Genomic DNA, 15,721 nt, shown 5'->3' with positions numbered 1-15,721 from the left:
GGCTTTGAGAAGTTATTTCCAATATTGAGAACAAAGTCACTCATTTACAAATTTTTTTATTTTATAACTCAATTTCCCAATTATGAAAATTTAAGAGCTACCAAATGTTTAATTATAACTAAAGAACTTTTCTCAGTGAAGAAATATGAAATAATACAAAGTAAAATTAATTTTAACCAACGCTATTTAGAAAAAGATGGGGTAGTAAGAGAAAAATACCACTGACACAAAGCATCTTCTAAAAATCCCCAGTACACCTGAATAAAGTCAAGTTACTACTTAAGGAGCACAAAGACATTCATTAATAAGGGATCAGACTTAGACTAACTTTCAGTTGCCAGAAAATTATGATGGCAATGGAAGAAGGATGATTCAGAATAAATTTGGACAAAAATGGAATAAAAACTTTCACTGGAAGCTGCTAGACCATCCCAAATTTAGCAGTCACTTGAGTCTAAAAATTATTAAATCCCTTAAATATAAGGAAAGTATTAGTTAAGAAAGTGTTAAATATACTTGGCGAAACGGATAAACATGAACTCTGTATTAGTCATTTGTTTCTTTTTTCCTTTGTAAATACTTCAACATACACAGTAACAGTGACATCTGCTGAGAAAGGCTGGAGCTGCTCCCATGATTGCTGCCACTCATGAGTCAGAAGCATGTTCAGGATTAACAAGTGCAGATAATTCATATTCCAGAGTCCCTTCCCCCCTTCAAAAGAGACACACACAAATTCCGAGTTGGGACTTGAACTTGGCCTACTGTTCCCACCCACAAGAAACATAACACTTTAAATAAATAACCCCAGGCACTCTCTACTGGGATGTGCTAAAGCTTGGTCAGTGTTACAGGCTGGTCCATTACAGATACCCATGGGATTAGGCTAATGATAGAAATGATTATTTTTATCTGACCCAACAATAAGCATTCTTTTCATCTGGGGGATCAATAAACAGGTAGCTTCAAAAGGAAAAGTACTTTCAAAGCTTGTTAAAGTATCAACTGTATTTAGCTACTTAAGAATGCAGTTGCACCTTGGCCAGGTGGCTCAGTTGGTTTGGAGTATTGTCTGTACATGAAAAAGGCTGCAGGTTCGATCCCCGGTCAGGGCACATACCTAGGTTGCTTGTTTCATCCCTGGTCAAGGCAAGTACAGTAGGCAACTGACAGATGTTTCTCTTTCACATCAGTGTCTGTCTGTCTCTCTGCCCCCCTACCTCTATCTCTCTCATATCAATTAATATATCCTTGGGAGGGGATAAAAAAAAATGCAGTTGCAAATAGCAAGAAAAAACCCAGGGCCATTTTAAAATTAGGACCTACCAATGGAACTTTTCGATTGGCTAAAATGCCTTAAATGATAGCAGGGTGCACTTTTAGGTGCATTTGGGTGCACCTACATTTAGGTGCACTTCAGTCTGGCTATACATCTTCTACCCTCTCATGAGGGATGTGATACTTCTACCACACTGATAGCCCAAGTCATCAGCTAAAGGTTGTGGATTTACATTAAACAGCTCCATGTGGTCTCTGATACCTATTTTTCCTTCTTGAGGAAGGGAAAATATTCAGTGTCAGAGTCTGTGAAAATCTATACTAGTTTAACACTAACTCAAAGAAAAACAAAGTTTTAAAAACAAGAGCTTCTAAGATACTGGCAAATGTCTTATTCTTTAACCTCCATGGTGATTACACAGATGTTCACTGTGTAATTATCTTTAAAATTATTTTACAATTTAAAAAAGAAAAAAATTGAGGTAAAAATCAACTATTAAGTTGACTAGACAAGTCTACAATTCATTCATAATGTACCTACCATTTCACTGTAATTAGCTCCTAAAGACAAGTTACATTAGATATGCAATACATTATAAACTCAGACCAAACATACCAAAATGGAATGCCTCATTATTAATGCAGCAGTATAAAAGGAAATACTGTATTTGTGCATTAATCATTACATTATAATGATATATATTTCTAAATTTCAAAAACATAAACACTGTGAATCTGCATGCTACATCAGAAGTTGTCAGTTAAAAGAGGTCAAGACCATGAAATATGCCTTTGAATCTAATATCTAACCAGGACTAAGCTTTAACTATGTTTGGGCTCAGAAGGCACAGCTTCTAAAGCAATAAAGACTAAGGGGAAAAAAAGAATGACTCCTGGGCATGTTTAAAAACTCCATAGTTCTGCTTATGAGAAGGAAGTACTCTTAAATATCCTTAGCTCCATCAGTCTATAAAATTAAAGAACAAAGAAGTGCAGACATACCTTATTTCAAAACAGCAACATGTGCAGCACTTTTTTCGCCCCAATACCAGAGAAAGCCCATCGTTATTATTATTAAAACACTTTTGGGATAAGTGTGTACAGTGTGAATCCACAATCAAAAAGAAAAAACTGGGACAGTGGCCCATCTCAACTTTCTTTATGGTTTAAAATTTCATGGCTCAATTACCAAAAAAGTAAAAACTGGTAAAGTCATTTGTAATGGGTAATACATACAGTAAATTATTCTTCTCCGATCTTATTTCTAGAGTAATAATCATCTCACATTACCAGTAAGGTAGTATATGAATATACAAGGCAACCTGGCTATTTGACTTACCAGGATATTATCTGGCTTGATATCTGCATGTAGAATATTGCATCGTTTAAGGAGTTTCAATGCCAAGAACAACTGCTGACTATAGGATCTTACAGCTTTAATATGAAGACCAACATCTTTACCATATTTTTTCAACACCTCTCGTAAATTCATACTTTTAGGAAAGAAAAAAATGGTTCAGGGTTAAAATGCAAAATGTTCATTTAAAAAAGCAAAACATTTAAGCATAAAGTAATATTAAACCCTAAATATGGATTACAATGAAAATATTCTGTTCAAAAACCCCAGTCCAAAACATTTAATAAATTGTTCTGCAGCGAAATTAGAGCATATGGAATGGTGTGCACATATCACAATTTTCCAGTAGAACTCAATTTTCAAATTAACTAGAATACAGGCAATGGTAAAATTCATATTGATTTTAGAATGGGTTTATACTTGAAAGCCTAACAACAAAGCCATGCTTTTGAAGATCAAAATCGTATTTCTAATTCCCCTATTCCCATTTCTTTTCATTCTTGCCTAATCCTTCCTTGAAGTACTCAATTTCCAGAGAGTTTCTCTTGTTGAGCTGAAGGCTAAAAGTGATTAGTAACTGGCACATAATGTGCAAACAATGTTTATACATCAATGAGTGTCAAAAAGTAAGCTCTTAACCAAAAGTTAAAACAACCAAAAACTAGGGCACAATGAAAAAAAAAAAAAAATCAAATACCCAGAAAATCTGTCATGTCATTCATCTACAGCAGCAATTTTCAACCTTCTTCATCTTATAGCACACATAAACTACTAAAATTCTGCGGCCTATCAAAAAAACATATTTTTTGCTGATCTAACAAAAAAAAGTATAATTTTGATTCACTCACACCAGACAGCTCTTGTTGTGTTGGCTGTTGTCATATTTTTATTTGACAATGTAAGGGAAAAGAGGTCAGTGCCCCTCACTAAATAGTCAGGTACTGAACATTTTAAGAGTTCTTGCGGTGGACTGGCTGAATATTGATGAATCTAAAGTGAGGTTGGTAGAGATAAAGAAGTTTAATTTTCAGCATAATGTGTAAGTTTTAACACTGTACCTGAGAGGCTCAAATACAAGACAGAGATGCTGTTTGTGATAAAAGTGTCTGAAGAGCCGTAAACAATGAAATTTGTCATCAGGATCAGCATCATTAAGTTTTTTCAAGAATTCTAGTTCTTTTAAACCAGTTTTTTGCCTGAAATAAAAAAGAAAATTTGGTCAAAATTAAATACATGCAGAATTTAGGAAAAGTGGCACATGTTTGCAAGTTCCAATCTGATGCACCACAGGTGATACGTTAGTTTGTATTTTTTAAAAACCAGTAATAATAAATCTGTTAAGGAATAATAAGACTCTATCATTTACACAATACATTATACCAAATCAATACTATTTTCATGATGTTAATTTCCAAAATAACCAATCAACAACACAAAAACACTGAAGAATAAACCCACCTTGCTTGAAGGGAAGTCAATCTTGCACATTTTATTCTTAAGTCTTGACATAAACATTATGTTATACAAAAGTGGAAACCATACTATGTACAGTCTTGGTTCCTTAGGAGTCTAATTAAGGAATGTCTCACTAAATATTATGTGACTATCTTCTGAAATTCTAGTTATAATTTGTCAATAAGCCACATTTTAAAAAGTTAGTGTCTATATTACAGGGGTTGGGATAACCATCAAAACAAAACAAAAAAAAACTTTTTAAGTCTAGGGTGGTTTAAGATGTACTATAAATCTGCAACATTTCTTTCTAGTGTTTCAGAACAAAGAGTATAAATTGACTTTAATACCAGCTTAGTGTGTGGTATAGATTATGCATTAAAACATGTGTGGCAATTACGTAACTATTCTATTAAAGGAAAAAGGCAAAAGATAAAAGATACAAGTAATTCTCAGAACTATCTAAATAAACCAGCTTTCCTTTTTTACCACCATTCTTATCAGTGGCAACTAATCAATATAATCCTTTTATTGATTCTCTCCTCTGGTCTTGAGTTTAAGATACTCCTAGCAAAAGATGGACATTAGCCATGCAGCAGAAGGAAGGAGTCTAAGTTGATACTAGTGTACATAGTAGGTACTGAAATGCACTGAAATATAAATCAGCCTACAATTCTAGTACTTCACATTTAACACATGGCTATCAACTAAAAATCCCATCAAAAGAACGGCTTCTTCCCTGGCTGGCGTAGCTCAGTGGATTGAGCGTGGGCTGCGAACCAAAGTGTCGCAGGTTCGATTCCCAGTCAGGGTACATGCCTGGGTTGCAGGCCATGGCCCCCAGCAACCGCACATTGATGTTTCTCTCTCTCTCTCCATCCCTTCCCTCTCTAAAAATAAATAAATAAAATCTTAAAAAGAACAGCTTCTGTCATTTTATAATTGCAATACTTATACAGATATTTACTTTTTTAATGGCACTTAAACGTATTTTGATTTGTGAATACCTGTGTTGTTAAAGGTTTCATCACATATTTTTCTGAACTTACATGAGCTCATTGTTTCTGATGATCTTTACAGCCACTTCTTGGTTGGCTCTTGCATTATCTCTGGCTCGTACAACGTTACTGAACACACCTTGACCAGTGTAGCCATACACATTGTAGCGCTTATCTAGTACTTCACCTATGTTCACACCTAAAGGATTAAGTTAAATAATTAGAATTTTGACCACACAGATTACCAAACAAAACTATGAGATATACAAAATAAATTAAAAAGTAGGAAACAGTGCAGTCACTTAAAACATGTCAAATTCTACTGTGTGCTTAGTTTCCTAGACACCATAGAGAATCAAAGTCAGGCCTCCACTGGTCAGTCTTTCATAATGTGGTTAAAATTGCACGCCCACTTATAATCACTACAAAGAGAGAGTTTCTGCTATCCATTCTATCAAATGCTGATGATTTGAACATTGGATATGGAAGAAATGTGCTGGCTGAAATGTTTCCAGCTGTAGTCCTGCATGACCAATACAAGTTTCCTTTTATGTTGTTTCTCTTGTTTTCAGATCAAGAGGATAAAGTGATGGATCCCTTCCTTCTCAGGGATTATCTAATGGCTGAAAACAACTGTGAATAGAACTAAACTGCACACCAAGTTTTTACCTCACTTCAATTTGTGATGCTTCTGGGCTGCTTACTGAAATAAACTGGGATTCAGCAGCTGCTAGATGAGCCACTTTTTAGGTGACGGCACTATGATGTGACTTTTAGGGTTCTTCAGTGTGTGACTACATCAGCCACATACTTTTACAAAATGTTACAATGAACTCTAAAATTAGTAAGAACAGTGAACTTACGATAATAGCCTTCTGCATCAGTCCAGTTATCCCTGAGGTTAGGATTCTCTTTGAAATCTTTTCCAATGCCAGCAGCCCGAAGACGAGCACTCTGAAATTAAGAAGGCAATATGAGCATTGTACCCACTAATCAGGTGGACATTTAAAGTACTTCCTCTAAAACAAAAATGGGTGAAACCAGCTATAATTTAATAAAAACATTTCATGCCAAAATAAACTCTTACTATATAACTCATGTAAAACATGACATAAATGAAATATGATCACCAGAGTCTCCCGTATCACAATAATGTTTAGGAAAAAAAATTAACAAAGTATCTTTAAAAACTTTTGAGAACATGACTAGGATATAAATGAAAACAAAAACTCAAACCAGATCTGATTTTCCATAGCTATTGATAGAGGACAAACATTATACATGGGCACTCAGTTAACAATCAGTATACAACTCTCCTACCAATTCTCACATTTCTTTTACTGCCTTGTCCATGTAACACCCCTTGCTTGTCTTCCCACATATGTATGAAATGTCACTGGCTGTACAGCTAAGCCTATGAGGGAAATTAAGAGTTATCTGGCACTTCTGAAGAGTCTTTATCACACACCACTCCCCCGCCCCATTGCAAAATATGTATGTGACACGTTACTTAAGCCAATTACCAGTGTGTGCTGAGTACCAATTTGTTCTGGGCATTGGCTGCTTATCCTATTCCATTTTTAATTTCCCTGTTATATGTTTTATCCTTCCCACCTCCTCTTACCAAAGCTTCCTATTGCTCATGTTCTCTTACTTTTGAACGTTTGTTTTAAAACTTCTTCAAGAAAAGGCACTGATAAAAATGGCTAAAGGACCAAAATTTCTTAACCCACTCTATAACATTTTCAACAATTCAATGATTTCTATTAGGCTCCAAACCCTTAAGTTCTCCATCACCTACATATAAAAGCCCAAAATGAGTTGTTTTAATAAAGGCCTGGAAATTGTTGATGTCACCTTATCTCACCAAACTACCATATACAAAAACACACAGTGTGGAAATCTAAGAAAAAAGTTGTTTCAAGTCACAATCAAGTGACTTGACCTTCAAGTCACTCGGTATTTACTGGGTTGGCCAAAAAGTTCATTTACTTTTTTCCGTAAGAAAACTCGAGTAGCACTTAAGTTACCTTTAACTTCATTTGAAACAATTTGCTTACATTGTATTGTGACAGCTGTCATATCAGTGTGGGCTTTAAAAAAAAAACATCAAAATTGGTGAATTTTTGTGTAGCCATTTTAATACTGAATGGAAGAAAATATACATTTTCAGCGTGTTATGTTTTCTTTATTATTTCAAGAATGGTAAAAACACAACTGAAATGCAAGTAAAGATTTGTGCAGTGTATGGGGAAGCTGCTGTGACTGATTCAATGTGTCAAAAGTGGTTTTCGAAATTTCGTGCTGGAGATTCCTCACTGGATGATGCTCCACGGTTGGGTCGACAATTGAAACATAACGATCAAACGGAAACATTAACTAAGAACAACCAATGTTATACCATGTAAGAGATAGCTGACATACTCAAAATATCCAAATTAATAATTACTGGTAAAAATGAAAAAATGTGTCTTTTTATAAAAGGAAACACCGATAGGGACTTTTTGGCCAACCAAGTAACTCTTCATGAAACTCTCAAACTGTTGTGCTACATTTGTTTTAAAGTTCTGACTTAATTTCAGACTTAGAGAAAAGTTGTAAAGCTAGTACATAAGTTCCCAGATACCCTTCACCCAGGTGTCCAAATGTTAACATTTATTAATTTGCTTTATCCATCTCTCTCTCCCCCTCCCTCCATTTACACACTCATGCATAAATCCATACTTGTTATTTATATGTGTTTTGGGTAATAGTTGTGTTTTTATGATTGAAAATAACTTACATCAAAGTATGCAGCAAACATATCATCAGATTCTGTAAACATATCAGGTGCCAAAAGCTTCTTCTGAGAAGACCCTTAATGAAAATTAGCATTAATATTTGAAAAATGAAGGGATACAAATTGAAGTACAAATAATGGAAAACTACTAATAGCAATTCAAACTTTTTTCCTCCTGCACATCAGTTTTTCATTAATAATGAACTTAAAATCATTTACAAAGCCATCCACTTTTTCCTAAAAGGGTACATTTCATAAAGTTGGAAGATCTACTACCATTCTTTCACCGATGTTCAATTAACATGCTAATAGCTAAACAATGATTATGTATTAAAATGAAAGCTCCTCTTTAAAAATTGTATTTCTAAATTGCAACTTAAATTGCAAAAGGTTAATACCCCATTAAAAATAGATATAGGTCTATATATATTTCTCTCCTAAAAAGTCCAACCACCCCATTAAAAAACAAACAAACAAAAACAAAACAAAACAAAAACAAAAACACCAGGGTAAAAAAATTAAAGGGTTCCTGGAAAGAAAGAATGCAAATTAAAACTATAATGAAATACCTATCTGTTTTACAAGACTGGCTAAAAAATCCCAAGTACAACAACACTTTGTTAACAAGGTTCTGGATAGTTAAGCATTCAGACCTTGCTTGTGTATGGCAATAATTGTACAACCATTATAGAGGTGACTTTGGAGATACACAGCAACATTTTTCTAATATCCATTCATTCATTCTATTCCATTTCTAGGAAACCACCTCAAAGGTACACTGGTAAGCATTAAAAAATGTCTTAACGTATAACACTGTTATAACTAATACTCCAATGAACAGCCAACAACTGAACATGCCCTATATATCCACCATTTAAGACAGATTAAATAAACTATGGCACATTCATTACTCTGAAATAATAAGCAGCTATAAAAACAAGTAAAGACATTTTCATGCAGATGAGTGCCTGTGTAGGCAGATTACAAATACATACACATGAAAGATATTTTAGTAATTTTAAAAAACCCAAAAAATTATTAAAAAGCAAAAGCAAATAAAAACAAACCTAAACCTATCAAAATGGTGGTGTAACAATACAGAGAATTATTTCAAATGACTTTAAAAGAGATTTGTGACTATATACCTTGGAATGCATCCTAAGGACAAAAAGAACTATTAAATTTCAAATTGCATTCAGTATAGGGAAGCATTCCGTGTGGTGTGGGAATGTAGCCCAGATCCCACTTGGAAAAACCAGTGGGAAGAGAGGTCTGGTATACAGGAGCCATGCCCACGGATAGGTTCTCCCATTGGGGAATCAGACCTGTGGCACCTACGCTGCCATGAGACTTGCTTTTGCTAATAAAACTCCCTCACCCTGGATTGAGGCAGCAAATGTTTACTGCATATCTCTAAAGTAACTCCCTAAAGTCTGTGCTAAACCTCCTAAGTATGGAGTGTAACCAGTTCAGCCACTTTTCCCCTTGGTCTGCAACATCCTTCTCTTTGAAGTAATTAGCAACATTCTTCTCTTTGTTATCTGTAAAAGGTAATCACCTACAGTGAACCTATGCATAGTAAATGAGGACCATCCTCAATGTCATGTACCCCCCCAAAAACAATAAGCCTGTCCAGGTAGGGGTCAGGGCCCCTCTCCCTCTCTCTCTTAGAGAGCGGCCAGGACGTCCCTTTTTCTCCACAGGAGTGAATTTGTTCATTGCGGCCACAACACACAGATCCTGCCAGCCAGGGTCCACATCAATTCAGTACCTTTAATATTGTTAATCATACTGACAACTCTATGAAAGTTTCAAAATAATAACCTGAGTTACGATGTAATTGGAAGCAAGTTTTTTTACTGTAAGAGATAGAAATATAAAATCAAATCAGTTAATATAACCCCTATACCCTCAAATTTTAATTGGCAACATTGGTATGAATTCCCTTCCAAAAATGTATGTATTTCTTAGCTTTGTCTACAGAAAAGGCCCAGGAGTATTGGACACCTAACCAACTTATATACCTCAAATATAGTAAGTGCATCTTATTTGGATTTTGATTCAAAGCAACCATTAAGTCTTTAACAAATACACAAACTGAAATATTTACGGATAAAAATGAAATCATGCCTAAAATTTGTTTTAAAATACTCTAGTAAGCAAAACAAAAGATTATGAGTGGGAATTCAATATACTGTTCCAGTTATGCAAACTAATACATTTATGGAGAACATTCACTAGGATACATTTAATAAATACTGTATGACTTACTGTAAGTTACCGAGTAACATTCCTAATCTCTTTCAGTTTCCCCATTCCAAAACAATCTCTCTCATGAAGTTACAGAGCCAAGAATTCAGAGAAAAGCATGGTCACAACAAAAATCTAACTTACCATTATTTTGTTCAACTGTCATTAGATTATGCTTGGCTTTTACTGAGGCCTCAAATGTATCAACATTTTCTCGTTCATACTCTTTAACATCAGCAGCTACCCTTTCCAGAATGTCGTCTGGAGAAGGTGACCGTGTACGAGTACTGCTCTGGGGGCTGCTGGGTTCAGATGGCACAGACATATTGCTATCTTCAGCCAGATATTTATATTTCTGTAATAATAACACAATACATTATTTGCATAAAATCTGATGTTATCTAACTATATCTGCTAAGAGGTACTTTATAAAGAATCACATGTTAAAACTTTTTAAACAATACTGATCCCTTGATTGAATCAGATCCACAATCCCTTATATAATTCCAAACCCCACAAAACTCTCAAGTCATTTACTATGTATGGTATACATTCATTAGGTGGCAAAACTGACCAAAACAAATGTGACACTATTTTATAGTCTTCTTTATCTCCCCCAGCATGAACATAATATGCCTCACTACAGAAATACACATGTATTTGATGATGGGGTGCTGTTTTAGACCCCACTAATGGGGCTACTATACACAGATGCACCATATTACCTTTCTAAAATTCAAATATTTCTGAGTTCTGAAGCACATCTGCCCCCAACGGTTGGAGATAAGGGATTGTGGACCTGGGCAAGAACAAAAAAATTTCAACCAAGTCTTTGGGAATAGCAATTCAATAATAATAATTTTATCAGTGTCCCAGAAAAGTCAAGTTTCCTCTGAAGTTCCAGTTTTGCTCCACAGCCAGCCTCTGGTGATTTAAGTTCTTTCTTTCACTGACACACCATTACCTGTTTTATGGTTTGTTATGCATGTTTAGGTGAGCTACCACAACTGTTCTTTCCTTTTGTCTGCTGTCTTCCTTATAGTATCTAAACACTTTCCATGTCTTTCAGAATTCTTCCTTTCAACTCCACACACTCACCTTCCCATCACTAGCAGAAAATTCTAATCAAATTTAGAAGGTGACAGAAGGCACTTTATATGGTCTGCCACTCATAAAGGATCTAGTGGTCACAGCTTTATGCCAGGATTGCCAGGGAAGAACTGACAATCTTCCAAGGCAGCTCAGCTTATAATTCATTAAATAACTACATAAAGACTATGCACAATACTTTCCCCATCCAATTTTTTTAATTGCCTAATTCTAAACTAATCTTAAAATTTTTGACATGTTCCATTTAAACAATTAGATATTAAGAAGTTTGTTTTCTTTCAAATAGTAACAGGCATAATTTTGTGCTAAATGAAGTTCCTACAATTTATTCTACACTCATTTATGGGGGTTTTCCTGTTCATTGACTTAAAAAGCAAACTTCAAATTTTTGTCTTACAAAAGAGGTTTATATCAATCCTATTAATAACAGAAAGGGTAACCATTTCAATTTTATTAAGAAACAATACTTTTTTAAAAGACCTATTGAATTGCTACTATTGTCACTTCTTTGTTAAAGTAAAAAACCTTTCTTTTACTAAAATATTGATTAAGGAGGACTGATCAAAATTTTACTAAAATCAAATACCTGGACAATTGCTTGCCTTTGTATTCTTCTCTGTTCTATTAATGCCTCTTCATCTTCTTCCTCTACGTCAAAGTCTTCAAGGCTTAAAAAAGTTAACCCATATATACTTATAATTAATTTTAAACACCCCTGGATATTCCAACACCATAATTTTATGCTTTAAAAATAAAAGCTGGAAAATGCAGGTCATCAGTAAGTTTAAGCAGAAGTCTCAAGCTATCTTACCCTCTTTATCTTTGTTTCTAAAACTTTCTCAGTGTCTGGTTTGAAATTCTTGCAAGTAATTTAACCTTCTGTGTCTCATTTTTACCCTTAACTGTTTCATGGCACCAAAATGAAGAACAAAGGATCCTTGAATTAAAAAAATGTCATCAATGGCTTTGTCATGACCTTAGTATTAGTAAAGTCATTTCACCTCTCTATCCTCAGTTTCTACACCTATAAAACAAGAAGGCCAGCACAGATAAATAAGGTACCTTTTCTGGGTCATAGAACCCTTTGAAAGCTATAGATCTTTTTCCATCAAAAATGCACATGTAAACATTAACATACAATGTGAAGAGGAATGCGGCTCTATCTCCTAACACTGACCCAGACTGGTCCTAACTGTCCACTAAAAAATTCCTCCACGACCTTCATGATCCCTCCCAGTGCAGCCTTTTCTGTGGTCTGCTGAATGTCCACTGGACTCTGAAGGGGTTAGGAATCTATGTATAACACCTTTCCCCAATTCAGCTTTCTCATCACCTAGCTTTAATCAAAGTTTCTTGTCCTTAGCACTATTAACATTTTGATAGTTCATTATGGGGGCTGTCTTGTGCACTGGAGGATGTTTAACAGTATCCCTGGCCTCTAGTCACTAGATGACCTAAAATGTCTTCAGACATTGCCATGTGGGAAAGCAAATTACTCCCAGTTGAGAACCATTCATTGCTCTAAACTAGTCTTACTTATTTTTGAGATGTTTTATTTACATAACTAAGTTTTCATTAAAAAAAATTTCCCTGCTATATTATTAAACACTGAAATGTTTCAGCATTTTAAAAATGTTTCCACATTTTAACACACATATCTGCCACCAGATAGCCTCAGATGCAAAGTATGTATCATTTTACAAACTAAAAAGTCTAAACTTAATATATAACCCCCCCGGCAAGAACCGGTATTACAATTGGCGAGATTAGCCCTGGCTGGTGTGGCTTAGTGGTCTGAGCACTGGCCTATGAACCAAAGGATCACCAGTTCGATTCCCAGTCAGGACCCATACCTGGGTTGCAGTCCAGGTCCCTGGTGGGGAATGTGTGAGACACAACCACACATCGATGTTTCTCTACCTCTCCTTCTCCCTCCCTTCCCTTCTGTCTAAAAATAAATAAATAAAATCTTAAAAGATTGGTGAGATTATCTAACATATCTACTGTTTCTAAAAAATAAATAAATAAATAAATAAAGGGAAAGCTCATCATAAAGTAATGACCCAATATTTACTCTAGCCAAAACTGAAACATCTAAATTCAGAAAACCATGACCTTTGCCATATATCCTATAAAATATGCACAAAGATTAACTTTTCAATTCAGAACCAAACAAATGGGCTCACTTACAATATTCAGGTGGAAAAATAAAGATTTATGTCAAACAGTGTTTCTCTAAATTGAAAAAGAAAACATTATGGGAAAATGTCACTCTTACTTATCTTCAGAAGAAGATTCTTGCTCAACTTTCATTCCTTCAGAAAGACTTCCTTTAAATTTATCTTCTTTTACTTTGCTTCTGCTCCTACGTCTACGACCACCCCGTGATCGAGACCGCCTTCTCATGCGTGATCTGCTCCTCCGACCTCTGTCCCTATTTGAAAAGATTATATACATACACACACATATATACATATATATATACACATACACAATATTTTTTTAAGGTTAAAACTGGGAAGGCTGTGCTGTCTTGCGAGCACAGGTATACAGAACTGTACTTTTCAAAAGCTCAATTTTGCTGGGAACCTAGAACTGTTCTAAAAATAAAGTATTAAAGAGTCAATTAAAATGTTAAAGGAAAGTAAAATATTACCAGAAAGGTTGGCTATAATCAGCTTACTGAAAATAACTAAAACACAGCTACTCTACTTACTGGCTATAAAAGAGCACAGAGACTATGGGGGTAGTAGAAATGTTCTATATCTTGACTGTGGTGGTTATATTGCTCCGTTTGTCAAAACTTACTACTTTACACCAAAAAGGGTGAATTTACTTTACGTAAATGATGTTTCAATAAACCTGATTTTTAAAAAGATCTGATGATAAGCTATGGGAAGGACAAATGTGATAAAAATCCCAAGTTTAATTGACATGGTCCCCAGACATTTTTTTATTTTTATAAATGCCTAAAGGTTAAATGCCTCATGTTAGACAAATAGAAACTGTTATAATAGTTGAAGTATTAACAGTGAAGTTTATGTTAAAAGGATGCAGAACTCCAAACACACAGGCTATGAGTCTAGAAAAGATTGGTAAACTCCCTGTTAACCACATCTGATAACCATGTTTATCTCGGATTTCTTCTGAAGGCTTACTAAAAGCACAGTGAAAGGAACAATTAAAAAGAAAATATTCAGCCAAAGAAAACGAAGAGTCATGACAGCTGAGATGCTAACAAAATCTTAAAATACACAAATCGAAAAGAGTAGTTACAGATCAAATCTTAGTCCAATAGGAAGAGACAAAGTAAAAAAGAGACAAGTAGTGCATGCCACACAAGCCCAGAAAGCCTCAAGAATTGGAGATACTATGTCCCTGAAGGATAAAGCATGAGATAAAAGCTAAAAAGAATCGGCTGAAAGCCTTTAGTAACAGTTTGACTATACATTCCTGGCTCAGCAGAAAATGACAACCACCCCCCTTCACATTCTGACAGAATACTTAAGATTTTTTTATAGAGAGGTGCTAAGATTTATTTTATAGAGAAGTGCTGGTTGTAAAAACTGGCCCAAGGTACCAGGGAGACACTCCACTGAAAACAGGATTAAGAGGAAGTTTATGTAATGAAGGACCAAAAAGGACTAGACACTGCTGAAGAGTCTAGTGCCAGTCACAGCACATTTATTAAAAGGGGGGGGGGGGGGGGAGCAAGTCCTATAAAAACTAACATCAGAATAGGTATTCTAAGTAGCAATACTAGATACTAGAAAACAGTGGAATAACAACTTCAACATTCTCTTTTTTGGAGTAATAAATGACAATTTCAAAATTCTTAGGAAAAAATAATGCCAACCTGGAGTTCCATTCCTTGACACTTCAGCAATGAGAATAAAAGGCATTTTTAGAGACATAGATACCAAAATATACGTCCTTCCCATGCACTTCCCTCAGGAAGTTACTGGCGATTCATCACTAAAGCAAAGGGGTAACACAAGTAGGCACTGGATACAGAAAACAGAATCACAACAAAAGGAAAACAAGGGAATACCAAGAGGATAGGAAAACAAATTCTACAATGATAACTGTACAAGCAGGACTATCATTTTGGAGCCAGAAGGCTAGAAGCATTAGAATGAAGGCCCTCTATTTGCTCAGTAAGGAATAATGGTCATGATCATAATGATGATATCTGGAAGCACACAGAAAGGTGACGAAATCAGGCAGAAGAGAAACATGTGAGGGGCAATATAAAGACTAATTGTCCAAAGTAAAAAATCAATAGATAATAAGGCAATTAACTTTAAAACATTTAAATATGCACATGCTTATTCGATAAAGCATTTTCTACTTGAGGAATCTAGGATACAAAATACTCAGAAATATGTCAAGATATATCCAGTGGTTGCAATATATGTCTTTGGTGTACTCTCTTTAAGTTATATTCCTGTATTGTTTCAATTAAAAATGTTGAAAGATTGGCAAATGAACATCCAT

The 15,721-nt window shown here is 35.0% G+C and overlaps 1 protein-coding gene across 6 annotated transcripts in view; it reads right to left on the bottom strand.

Annotated features, from left to right (window-relative positions):
- Positions 1-15,721, bottom strand: part of PRPF4B (pre-mRNA processing factor 4B) — a 35,150-nt gene that overhangs the window by 7,923 nt on the left and 11,506 nt on the right. For 5 of the 6 annotated variants that reach the window (XR_006786012.1, XR_006786011.1, XR_006786014.1 and 2 more), the window contains exons 4-11: positions 13,503-13,658; positions 11,811-11,892; positions 10,259-10,469; positions 7,868-7,941; positions 5,949-6,039; positions 5,137-5,284; positions 3,694-3,831; positions 2,618-2,771 (exon numbers count right to left, since the gene is read on the bottom strand). Coding sequence is in view for 2 of the 6 variants with exons in the window: in XM_045841637.1 (XP_045697593.1) it covers positions 2,618-2,771; positions 3,694-3,831; positions 5,137-5,284; positions 5,949-6,039; positions 7,868-7,941; positions 10,259-10,469; positions 11,811-11,892; positions 13,503-13,658 (1,054 nt within the window). In the remaining 4 variants the exon portion in view is untranslated. Of the gene's footprint in view, positions 1-2,617; positions 2,772-3,693; positions 3,832-5,136; positions 5,285-5,948; positions 6,040-7,867; positions 7,942-10,258; positions 10,470-11,810; positions 11,894-13,502; positions 13,659-15,721 lie in introns of all 6 variants that reach the window. The other variant, XM_045841638.1, reaches the window with a different exon arrangement.

Source organism: Phyllostomus hastatus, unplaced genomic scaffold, assembly GCF_019186645.2.
Source record: "Phyllostomus hastatus isolate PE091 unplaced genomic scaffold, TTU_PhHast_1.1 phas_contig_37, whole genome shotgun sequence".
Classification (NCBI taxonomy): Eukaryota; Metazoa; Chordata; class Mammalia; order Chiroptera; family Phyllostomidae; genus Phyllostomus; species Phyllostomus hastatus.
The sequence above is the reverse complement of the archived record's forward strand: the minus strand, read 5'-3'. Positions and strand labels throughout refer to the sequence as shown.